Genomic DNA, 12515 nt, shown 5'->3' with positions numbered 1-12515 from the left:
CATCTAGCAGAAAGCTAACTTGACCCAAACCCAACCCTCGACTCACGCGTGAGGTAACGCTGTGATGTGGGAGCCGGGGTTTTCCCTGGATTAGCGAGCCCAGTGGGTCGGGGGCTCCAGCCGCCCCCGCGCTGGGTGAGGGCACAGGAGAGGCTGTGAGGGCCATGGCCCCCTCACCGTGAGGGAGCCGCTCCCTGCCCCTCACAGGAGCGCGGGCTGCAGGACCCTTCGCCTCCCCCTGTAACTCGCGATCGGCTTTCCGGCAGGAACAGCACATTTCTGCCCTCCCCACGCTGGGCTCTCTCCCGGCAGTGGCACAACACGGAGGGCGCCTGCGCTGCCCCCGCGTTCCAGGAGGCCGGGCCGCGCCTGCGCTGGCGGCGGAGCCGGAGCCATGTTCGGCCGCGGAGCCGCCGCTCGCCTCAACCATGTCCGGCGGGCAGCGGCGCCCGGGCGGCGGGGATCCGGCCGGGCTGCGCAGGTGGGAGCGGACGCGGGGGTCGGGGGGACCCGGGGCGGGCAGGCATCGCTGCCTCGGGGCGCCTCTGGAGCTACCGCGGCTCCGCTGTGGGTGTGGGCGAGCGGGGGTGGTACTGCCCGTCCCAGGGCGCCTGTTCTGGGGCGACTCCGGGAGGAGCTGCTGGAGGGTTGGGATCCTCTGCCAAACATCCCCTTTTCTCCTGCGCCCTCGCCTCCCGTGCAGAGGCTGCCTTGGTGTCCCTGTCGGTGGGGAGTGAGGGACCAGCAGCCCGGGCAGGGCGCGGGCTCGGGCTCGGTGCCCCAGCCCGGTGGGGGCACTGGGCTTGTCCTCAGGCTGGCGTGGGCGGGCAGTGCGAGGCGAGCACTGCAGTGTTTGTAAAAGGTCAGTATTTTCGCTTAGCATTTCCTCCTGCATTTTCAAACAGTGGCATGTGTTGTCTTGTTGTACGTAAGCTGGGGTGCATTTTTTCCCCGCTGTTTCTTTCAAGTCCTTAAATCGAGTAATTGCTGTTGAAGGCTGTTAGAGAAGGGTTTTATCCATCCACTGCCTTTGCAAAAACCGAGCGCGTTGGCAGTGTCCTTCTGCCTGGATCCGCGATTCGGAGCGAGCTGTCTGTGCTATGTCTTGGTGGTAACTCTGAGCCCTCTGGGAGTGGGAAACTCCCAAAGCCAGTCGGGGTGGAGGAGGAAGGGAAGGAAAACATCGGTGGTTAGTGCAGGATTAAAATATCAAAAACCTTCCTTCCCTCTCGCTTGTTGACTTAAGCCACAGAGACGTGGCACACAAAGAGCCCTGTGTTGGCTGTTCCTCACACGCACACAGGTACGGTGTGTTTGCTGTGCAGGGCCTGCAGTACCAGGTGGTTCTCCCAGGCAGGTGGTGGGGGTGGATCTACAGGCGTGGTCCTTGGCCCAGGAGCCAAGTCTGGTGTCAGCAGACGCTGTGGGGGTGTTTTGTTTAGTAACTTGTCATTTAAGAGGTCCAAGCCGCCAGAACTGAGAAGGAAAATGTAGAGAACTCTTAACCCTGAAGCAAGCTCTGGCTGTCCCGCCGGTGTGTTGCAAAGCAGTAAAGTCAGCTCCTTGTTCCTTATGAGGGCTCTGCAGTGTCTGGTAAAGATTTCCTGAGTAGAAGTGTTTCCACGTGAACATTTGACCTACTTCTGCTTAGCCATTTTGTTTCCATGTGTTGAAGTGATGTTTCTGCGTTTGCCTTTTCCACTAGTTTACTACTGAATGGGACAGTAAGTGTCAAATAATGTATTGCTGACAGAAGACAGTCTGAACTTTGGCACAGGTGTCCTGGGGACACCCCTCAATTAGGGTTTTTTTCCCCCACCTTTTTGTTTGCAAATAGAATATATTTTTTGTTATCTAAATATTAATGGTTTATTTGAAAATTCTTATGTCTTAATTGCATTAGTCAAAGGCCTTTTCTCAGCAATTGCATTGTCTAACAGCTTTGTTAAGTTAGTGTTGCCTGAATGAGTAGGTTCTTGCAAATCACATACCTGTTTGCCAAATCAGATTGTCCATGTTTGTTTTGTATAGGCAATGTTCAGTGACTACCAGTGACTTGATTTCAGATGAAAATTCTTGTTTTCTAGTTCTGTGCAACATCCACACTGCTGGCACCAAGAACAGGAATGTAGAAGCTGGAATGATTCAGATTCTTTGGTGTTTGAGGAATATCAATGTGAGCATTCAGACCACTGGCTGGAGAGGTAAGGAATAAATGTATTCTTTAAAGGTGTCTTTAAATCTTCACTTTCTTGCATTCTTCTTTAGGACTCAAGAAAAGCTTGGCCATGATTAGATTAAATGTTTTCTAATAATACAGTAGCTTAGAGTTAGGAAATAATACCTGCATCCTGCCAAGAGACAACCATCCATTTTGTCTGATTGAAATACAAGCCATAATATTAGCAAGTATTCCACATGAAATGAAGAAATGGTATATACTGAGGCAGTAGTCTAAGCTCTTTATTGCTGAAGTCTTCAATATTAGTATAAAATTCCCATTCAAGCCATATGCTGTTCCTCTCATTCTTTGCCTGTGCATTTATGCATGTAAATGTGGGCAAACCATCTTTGTCTCTTCACTTGACAGTGCACTTGGTATGTTCAGCTGTATTGCAGTTTTTAGGAAACACCTTTTCTTTTCTTTCCTTTTTTTGTAGCCCAGTACTAAGAACAATTTGAGATGAGATAAAAGTTTATACGCAGGTAATTCTAGGAAGAATTTTGCTTTGCTTTTGGATATTCCAGACTAAAGACCTAAGGCAGAGGCAGTGGTGTCTTAATGTGGAGGAAGTGTTTGAAACTGGTACATTAATGTCTGACACCAAGGTGAAAAGTGGTGAGTGCTTGGATATTTGCAGAAAACCAAGCAGAATGTGAGTTAGAAGAGAGGAAATATTTTACTGAGGGTACATGAAAATATTGGTTTGTTTTTTTTTTTTACATAATTCATACATCTCTGAATATTACATTGTATGAACGTGATTGTAATTTTTGATGGCATGTTTAATATTGCTTTATTAATAAATGAATTTTTTGAAGAGCTTAGGAAAGCCCTTGTATTCAGGAGTGTTTTCTATGTCTTTGATGCTGTCATGAAAAATACTAACAGTATGTTTTGAGTGTGGGTCTGAGTGGATGTGCCAGCAGCGTTTTGTGTTTGCTGAGTAGATATGTTCCTTTTTAGTGTGAAATCTTTACTTCCTGTGTTAAAATGACACTGTCAGCATGGATGGTAGTTTCATCTGTTGATGTGAAACTGTTTATGGAAAGTAAGACTGTAAGCTCAATCTACTTCTATATTACTTATGTTAAATCTTGAGGCATCAATGTTGGCAAAAGAGGACAGACTGAAAGGAGAAATTTTCCACACTTACATAAATGGAAACTGTATAATGCTGTAATTTTTTAAGTTAATGAGGAAGTTGGTAGGTGTTCCTTCTCTTGGAGAACATCAGTGATACAATTGATGATTTAAGTAAGAGCTTCCTGGCTGCTTTTTTGGCTTTGCACAGCAAAGTTTGCATTTTGAAATTATGACATTGGGATATGATGTCATCGGACAAAATACTAGTTCTGCTCACATGATGGATGTTTTTCTATTTCTTAAGCATCTCCCTGGTCCTTTACAAAGACCTTAGCTGACAATAGAAAGCAGCAACTAGACTAATTTTAACCTCAAATAATTCCGTGACTTGGGCAATCTGATGGAATTGATATGTCCAGAAGGTCTTCAAGTAGTAGAGAGAGCTGAGCTGAAAGTATTTTAAGAAATTGTGAGGTGTTGTGACAGGAAATTCACTTCAAGACCATTTTCTTTCCTTGCAAAGTAAAACTGATAATCTTACGTCACTGCTGAAGGTGACTTTGAACTGAAATAGAGTAGGGACATGCCCGTGGTTTTAGGGTTGTGGAGCTGGTTTTGTCCACTGTTGAAGTTGCTGTTCATTAAATATGTTACGAGAAGCAGACATTCATACTGAATTTCCTTTATTTTCTAGCTCTACAGCACCAGAACATTCTAGGTCTCTTTCTAGCTGCCCCAGCTGGGAAGGTAGAATTGAAGAAGGCAAAACAACGAGGACATCAAATAAAAAAATGACGAAGTAAGTATCGAACAATTACCAAGTATTGATGTGTTGGTTTTAGCAATAGCCATCTGATGATCCCTGACTACTTTACATGCATTAAAGAAGATTTGAAACACAGCCAGGCTCTTTCATATTGAGCCTGAAGGAAGCCTAAAGGAGGGAGTAGCACTGAGAAGTTTTATCTCAAAAGCTACTTCTGTAATCATTTCAGATTCAGGTTTGGTTAGCACAACTTTCTCTTCTGTAAACTAGTGAGGTAAGGGTTGTGCTTACTGCCTATCAGAGTAAAATAGAGGAAGTTCTAGAGTTTTTGTTTATATAACTTCTTATAAAGCTCTTAAGGTTCCTTTCAACCTAATTGTAATTTTTGTTTTCAAGTGATTCTGCTAATCCAGCTGAAAGGGAAACAGATGAAGTGGTTCTGAGGAGAAGACAAAAACAGATCAATTTTGGAAAGAATACCCTTGCATATGACAGATACATTAAAGAAGTTCCAAAGTAAGTTACCCTGTGTTGCAGATTTCTAAATAAATTCTTTTTTGTTCCTGATGTGTGCGTAGATCAGCACAGAGCTTTAATTCTCTTTAAATTCTGTGAACAGCAAGTGAAGGAAACTTAAACCAATTGATGTTTTAAAGAGAAGTCAGGTATTTTCTGCATATGAGCAAACGTAGATAGGGAACATTTAAAGCTAAATGTTCCCTTTGTGGATTGCTGTTGTTAGAAGCAAGTATACTTCAAATAAATTCTGTATTAATCAGCTCCCTGTGATTCTGGGGAGTGTTGCTAGGCTAGTGTGAAGTTAATTGGTACCAGGAAATGTCATCTTTGGATGAGGACTGTAGCACAGTAGCATGGTCACATCTTCAGTAATGTCTTTTTCTTCAAAGAGTCTTGGGTTGCTTTGTGACAGCATTGTTACAGTGTCTCCCCAATGTCGGTTCTGTCTCAGTGGCTTCCTGTCTCAGCTTGGTGTTCTCCCTCAGCTTAATGGCTGTGGGATGGGGCAGGGCTGAGTGGGGAGAAGAGAAGGCCTTGAAGTGCAAGCACTGGTCAGCAACAGACAGAAATTAGTGTGTTATTGGCACTGTTTTAGACATAAATCCAAAACACAGCACTACAGGGATTGCTGTGAAGGAAGTTACCTCCATTGCAGCCAGACTCAGTACAACACTGAATACAAAGAAACTGCACCCAATTCAGGAAAACTGAGTAGAAGTAGCTGGAGGTTAGGCTGCTAATGAAGGGGTATGAGTTATGCTTCTTCAGTTTCATACTTGTCCATGAGCAATAGGAATCTGCTTTTAGCAGCTGTCAGAGTACTGGACTGGATGAACCTCAAATCTGACTCAGTGTGTTATTGTTAGTTCTTGTTTTTGTGATCTATTTTTGACAATGTTTTAGAATAGACACGTTTCAGTTAGATATTTAAAAATAGGAATGTTTTATTTATTAGACCACTGATGCCAGTAGGATCTGATGGACTGAGAATTTTTTTTTTTTTAAGAATGAAAATAATGGTCTGAAATAATAAATGCTACTATGTATTTACAGGAATCAGCGAATACCAGGAGTTCATCCTAGAACTCCCAACAAATTTAAGAAGTACAGCCGTAGATCCTGGGACCAGCAGATCAGGCTGTGGAAGATAGCACTGCATGCCTGGGATCCTCCTGCTGAAGAGACCTGGGATCTGCAGCCAGTGTGTGTACATGGGTGAATTAAGCCAGGCATTAAGAAATTAAGGAGGGCTCTGTATGTCCTTTAGAGCATTCCTGACTGGGAGCAAGAGAGGAGATCAGGCTCAGAAGTGGGAGTCTCCTTGAATGCCTTGTTTTCCTTTTGAATTCTGTTAGTCTTCAAGAAATTCCCATTACTTAGTCTGAGTTGACCTTTAATCAGGTGTTCTGGAGAGGGAGGCATTTGGTCTGTCTGCAGTAGTACATTCCCTTCCCCTGTGTATTTACACTGGTGAGCACAAGGTCATATTATTTTTCTAGAAAGAGATAGGCATAAGCAAAAATTTAATTACTGTTCCTTGACTTTGATAACCTTTCCATCTTTGATGCCAGCTCATACTTTACAAAATTTAGAATAGTAAATTAGGGAGGAAAAGAGTGAATGGAATTCTGTTGGCTCTGTTACTACACACTGTGTAAATAGTTTTACTCTGTTGTAATTTGACCTGTGGTGGAAGTTGCAGTTTTTACACCATTTGGATGTCATATGGGATGAACTGTTAATTGTTACCACAGCTTAACTGCTGTCTGCCTGGAGCAGTAAGCCAGATGGGCTGTTTTTTAAACCTTTTTTTTCCCCCTCCTGTTTTTAGTAGTACAGAGCCCTCAGGCAGTTCCCAGGAATGGTTCTGCAAAGATCAGGATGTTTCTGCCTCCTTTGTGTTTGACGAAAAGCAGAAGAGAAATGAATGTGAAGACGAATGCAGGCAGACTGACTACACACCTGAGAGGTATGAGATGAAACCTTTGTGGTTAACTTGGGGAAATAATTCAGTGCATGTTGATGCTGTCAGGTTTTTGTAGGAAATGTTTTCTGTGGAAGAGCAGTTAAAATGCAACTGTGGAGTTTGACACTTTTGATGTTGAATGTAATCCATCAGTGGTACAGAGCTCTGAATGTGGACAAATTACCAGCACTGCAGAATTACATGACTAACAGGAGAAAAAGCCAGTGTTTTTTCAGCTTCTCTGTTTATACAGTGGGGTACTGAGGTTTCTTTGACCACCATTGGCATGTGCTGAAAGTAGGGGAACTTTTTCAGAAGCAGGAATCACCATCCTTAATAGTATTATGCCTGTTTGCAGAACAGCAGGGAGACTGACAGTGAAGCACCATATGCACTTCCCTGTTTACTAAGATATCTTGTCCTGGGGGGGAATGTGAGTGAAGCTCAAAATGGTTCTGCTTCCAGACTGCTTCTGCAGTTGTGTTCACATTCCATAATACAATGGCATGGTTACCAAAATTTGAGCCATTTTTTGTGTGTTGCTCTGTGTGCCTCAAGAATCATACCTCAGAAAGAGTCGTCCTGTGTAGCATGTGCCATTATTTAGCAGAACTCTGATAAGCATTTCAGCACAGATGAAAAATGCTATGTGTGTAAAATCTGTGTCTTATTTTTGTAGTCCCTGTTCATCCGATTCTTCTCCAGTATGGAAACGCAGAAAAAGAAATAATTCTGAGTCCTCTGTGGTTTCAGAGAGCAAAGCCCCTTATGTGCAGATGTACCACACACTGGAAAGGTATGAAATGACTCTCATTTCCAAATATGGAAATTCATTGATTATATGAACTGACTTTTGGAATATGACTGGTATTTATCCCTCCATTTGTTAATAGCTTTAATTTTATGTAAGTGTGTGTGCAATTTAATGAGGAAGGGAAATCAAGCCAAAATAACTGTGTTGTATGATAGCAAATATTTACAGAGGTCCATTGCAAAGATGAAGAAAATTTCAGTGTCACAAGTCACAGCACAGAGGGGAGGTTTAGGCAACACTAGATTTAGGCAACTCTAATGTGTTGCGCCTAATTTCTCTTGGACTACTGAAACTTGCTGCCTGTTTAATTATTACTAAGTTACATTTTCTCTGTACTGTGTGTATTAAATGTACCCCCTAAGGGATGTGAAAAGAAGCTTTGTGTATTTTGATTAAGCCTTTTCCTTGTGAAAGATGGTGTGGAAGAAAATGCTGGTTGGAACAACAAGGAATTGGGTCACCCAGCCTGGGACTGGGACAGAGGGAGGTTAATGTTAAAAAATGAATAATACAAGGGTAGAGTTTTTCAGGCCAACACCTTTACTCTAAGTTGTTCAAGATTTAAGCTACTTCTGTAGCTATTGGTATCATATTTCCTTTTTTCTCCTTTCTTATCTGCTGCATAAGAAGTCTTCCTACAACTAAGAAATAATAGCCTGTGTAGAGGAGAGCACGGTTTAACTGTACAAAGTTTTGTCAGAACCACCAGAAAACTTGACCAATCATTTTAAGTTTTTCAGGGGTTTACTAGACTTTCCACACTAACCTTAGTAAAAATGTTTATACAGGTTGGCTTTTTCTCTCTACGTATTCCCCCTTCAGAAAAATTAAGAGGAGCTGTGTTACAGAGGTGCATGGATTCAGACCTTTTCATTTTATTTCCAGCCTTACTGACTCAGGACATCAGGAGGCTTTTTCAAAATGCTCAGAGTGGGAAGCCTTTGGTGAAGATGATGAAGTAATGACAGTACAGCAAGGTATAGAAATAACAAGGTAAATACCACAAAGATTATGACATTATTTCTGTTTATTGCTTATGTTGTGAAGGTGCCCTTTGCTTTTCTTCTTAATCTTTTCCTTCATTGGTTAATGCTACTTTTTTTCCTTCCTTACATTTCCTCCAACCTGTGATATGTTTGGTTGTTATTTTTGTTCTTTGAGTTTACTTGGCTTTTTCCAGTCTGACTCTCCATCTGTTGCTTTCAGCTTTGTCTGCCATTAAGTAATGCCAAAAGATGAGCCCCTTTCATGCTCTTTGTCTTATGAAAAGCAGTGGCAGTTGGCAGAGTTGGTCCCTGTGGTTGTTACTCACCTCTCACTTCCTCAGCCTGGGAGCTGGAAGCTTCTTCTCTGTCTCCTTAGAGATTGTTTTGTAGCTGACATCAACAATAGTTATTTGTTTTTATGCAGTGACCCAGTTCCAGCCAGTTGTTCTTCAGGGTGGAACAATCCGAAACAGAAGAAATCCAACTTCTTTCTGCCTGACAGCAAAACTTGCAGAGACACAGACTGCAGGCTGGAGAGGTATAAAACACAGCTTATCAATCAGGGTTTGGGGGTTGTTTTGCAGATTAATTTAGAAGCTTTGTTGAATAATGCTGTATTTTGATCCAAGCCTTTATTATAAAGATAGATTTTTAATTTTTTTTTTTTTTTTTACTGTTCTTCTTAGGGATGTGTTGGCCAATATTTGTTGTGTGGTAAAATTCTGTCCTTATGTTCTCGTGTTACAGTCTGTATTAGAATACATAAGTTGTAGCCCTATTTAATGTAAAAAGATTTAAAAGGTTACCATAATAAAGCCACTTGGTCTTTGGTTGGTTTTTTTTTATTTGTAGGCTTAAACTTTGTAGCAATTTCTTGGAAGGACATCAGTCAGAATACCCTGACAGAGGATGGGGAAGTCCAAATGCTGAAGATACAATAATGAGGAAAAAAATTTAAATACCAAGGTGAGTTTGTGCTGGCTGCTTATTTAACCTGTTCTGTTTTAGTAGCCCATCCACAGTATCATTCTACACCATCAAACTGTTCAGTTCAAGCAGATCTTATTTTATTCCTTTATTATAATAGTATTTTATCCCATCTTCTTGTATTCAATGCAGCACCTAAATGAAAAGATTTAACGATTTATACTTGCTAAATTGAAATATTTATCTGTCAGGCAGAAAATGTGTTTTATCACTCAAATGAAAAGTGCCAGGTTTTTTAATTATTACTGTAGCACCTTTTCTGTAGCATCTCTTAATATTTTTGTAATGAAATCACAACTTTGAGTTTTGCAGCAGTAAATTTTAGTGAAAACTTCCTCTTGGACTGTAGATTCCTGTGGTACATTAATAGGATGGGTAGTAATCTTGGGTCAAACAGGTTTTATTAGCAGGGAATTTTTTGTGTAATTAGATCGTCTTTGATCTATGTTTGGTGCAGGCTTGGAAACGTGGACTAAGATTTAAATGTTAAACAGTGATCTTTGAATATTTTGCACAATAAAACTCATTAAGAATATGGCACAAAATCAGTTTTACAGTCAGATTTTGCATTCTAGCAATAGGAGGAAAAGGCAGGCAGAGCTTTTAAAAAAAGCTGATAGCATTTTTCTTTTGATTTTATTGATTTTTAATTTAAACTCTTTGAGCATGAGTAAGATTTCATATGCATTCACTTTACCAAAGTGCTAATTCAATATTTGAAAATATCTAGTCTCTCTTTGTATATAGAAGTATTGAAGAAGGAATTTCTCCTGTGACAGAAAAAGACTTGAAGAATAGGGATGTAGTCTGAGATCAGCAGATCAAGTCTTGGAAAACTGGTGCTGTCATGTAGGATCTGCACTGCAAGAGGAAGAGATTTACAGTCAGCAAACGTGCAATCAACACAAGATGAAATTATTCAGGTAAAAGAAGCATTTCTCTCCACATCACACTTCAGAGCCTTTCTGGTTTCTAGATAGTTGATATTCAGCTGTTTTGCAGTGGTCTGCGTTGTGAATAAGGCTCAGTTAAGGACTGTATATTTTCAGGGGGTTTGTAATCACTCTAATTGAAAAAATATCTGTGTTAGATGTAAAATGTACAAAGTGAATTAAAAAGCTTCTTTATGGAGCAGCACATTGGTTTCCTGGGATGCAAAGGTCAGTATTTAGAGCGACACAGCCTTTAACCATGGCTTTTAGGTGTGATGAGCTCTAACTCTCAAATGGCAGGAACTTTATCTGTGGAAGGTTAATCTTGCTTGAAAACCAGACAGTGGGTTACATGGTGGAATTCCACACCACCTGCCTTTTTGTTAGAATAACATTTCTGTCTTAAACAGGAAAAATAAATGTGGCTGTTTTGGAGCGCAGTTAAATGTCCATAAATATGAATGTATCTGGTTCCTTTCTAGGTGAAAACCTTAGTCAGCAGGACACCTAAGATATGGCAGTAATTCATTAATTAGAATTAAGAGAAAAATGTATTCTATGAATTAATAATGACATTTAGATGAAAATTTTGCGATGGGTTGGGAATGGTAGGCTCAGGTGTTTCCTCTTCTCTTTCACAAATACTTTAGCAGTATATGAGATATTTATAAAATGCTGTTACATGTTTTTTTTTGTTTAGGTTTCTCCAGATCTTTATAAGGATAGATTGTTTTCTACAAGCTGTGCCTCAAGTGTAAAACTTCAGATTTCATGAAGCCTGTGCTACAGTGACAATGGATGTTCCTTAAAGCTTTTGTGAGAACGTTTCTGCTGTACCTGCATTCGCAGGTGACATGTGCATCACATTGCAAAGGCTACTTCAGGTGCTGGATCCTGCCATTCCACATGGAGATCTTGCTCCTAAATGTTACACCAGGGAATTGGTTCAATACTCAGTCAAACTGAGGAATGTCAGCCCTAAAACCAAGGAGTCCCTTTGCTTTACTGGACCAGAATTGTACATCCAGCCTGAAGAACTGCTTCAGAAGAATGTAGATAATTTCAACCTTTCTCCAGTTGTTAAAGACAAGCTGTTCAGAACTTTTGGAGTGGGTGATCATCCATTTGGCCTGTTTATTGTTCTCTGAGATGTATTAAGATAGCATTTGCCTAAGCCAAGTGAGAGAAGAGAAAGGAAAAGGAGATAGTTTATCAGAATCAGATCCTTTTCTTGAAGGGGCTGAGCGACTGTTAGAACAGTAGCACAGCTTAAATACCCAGATTATGCTTTTATGTATTTTGCAGCCTGACCCAAAGAGCCAGTCTCCTGTTAATGAGTGTAAGAGGATGAGTTCAGTGCCTGCTGTTCCTGCAAGAACTGGGGGTGAGAAGCAGTATTTGCAGATGTGGAGCTGCTCTTGTCCAGTCTGAGGGATGTGATGGTGTTGGGATAGGTTCTCCTTTGTTTTACTCTTCTGGCACTGTGCTCAGAAGATTGAAGTGAGAGCTGTGGCTACAGTGGTTTATACAAAATTTATGTGCCAGTTACAGGAACTTTATAGTCCTTGTGGCATTTTGTGTTGCATGTCCTGGGATACCAATGTCTGCTAGAGCTGGGAGTTCTCTCTCTGCAGGAGTTTGGTTTTGCTTTTTTGCCGCAGTCTTGCTGTGGGGCTGGCAGTACCCAAGGGCTAAAATCCCATTGTGCTGCTGATTTGAAAGTAAGCTGCTTCCCCAGAAACTTCTCCCAGTTCCAAAATGTTATTTCCAGGCGTGCTCAGGCATTTGTCCCAGCACAAGGGTGGCTCAGTCACACACCACGGAGCTCCGTGTGTATGCATACACACAGGGAGTGTGTGTATGCAAGGGACACATCTGTACAGCACTTTTTTTAAGGAGTAATATTTAGAACCTTGTTGTTCCAATGTGCATGCTTCCATGTGATTTATGATGATTGTAAATAAGGGAATGTGTTACATTTTTGGCTTTTTGCCTTTATGCAGAAGAATTAAAGACTTTAACTTTAAAAATCATTGTTAGTTGGCTTTTGCTGTTATGTTTTCAGAGTTTGATTATAAAAGGAATATGTGGGTTCAGTAGTCCTTTTTCATTTGTTTTAGGGTGTTCTGTTTATTTTGAGTGGTGTCTTTGGTTATTAGCCCTTGCTAAAAGGGGGAAGGAGGAGTCTTCAGATATTAAATCAGACTCTTGAATGCAGTTTATAACTCAGGTTGTGTT

General features: G+C 41.2%; 1 protein-coding gene across 1 annotated transcript; it reads left to right on the top strand.

Annotated features, from left to right (window-relative positions):
• The first annotated feature begins 198 nt into the window (after positions 1-198).
• Positions 199-12298, top strand: LOC116785629 (histone RNA hairpin-binding protein-like). Its single transcript, XM_032685458.1, has 12 exons — positions 199-481; positions 2088-2204; positions 4002-4106; positions 4470-4589; positions 5646-5795; positions 6424-6561; positions 7238-7354; positions 8258-8365; positions 8783-8896; positions 9211-9324; positions 10076-10268; positions 10978-12298. Exons 1-10 carry the CDS (start codon positions 429-431, stop codon positions 9314-9316), a joined length of 1128 nt encoding a protein of 375 aa, XP_032541349.1. The 5' UTR covers positions 199-428; the 3' UTR covers positions 9317-9324; positions 10076-10268; positions 10978-12298.
• The last annotated feature ends 217 nt before the right edge of the window (positions 12299-12515 follow it).

This window comes from Chiroxiphia lanceolata, chromosome 4 (genome assembly GCF_009829145.1).
Source record: "Chiroxiphia lanceolata isolate bChiLan1 chromosome 4, bChiLan1.pri, whole genome shotgun sequence".
Classification (NCBI taxonomy): domain Eukaryota; kingdom Metazoa; phylum Chordata; class Aves; order Passeriformes; family Pipridae; genus Chiroxiphia; species Chiroxiphia lanceolata.
This window is presented reverse-complemented; position numbering and strand designations above follow the sequence as displayed.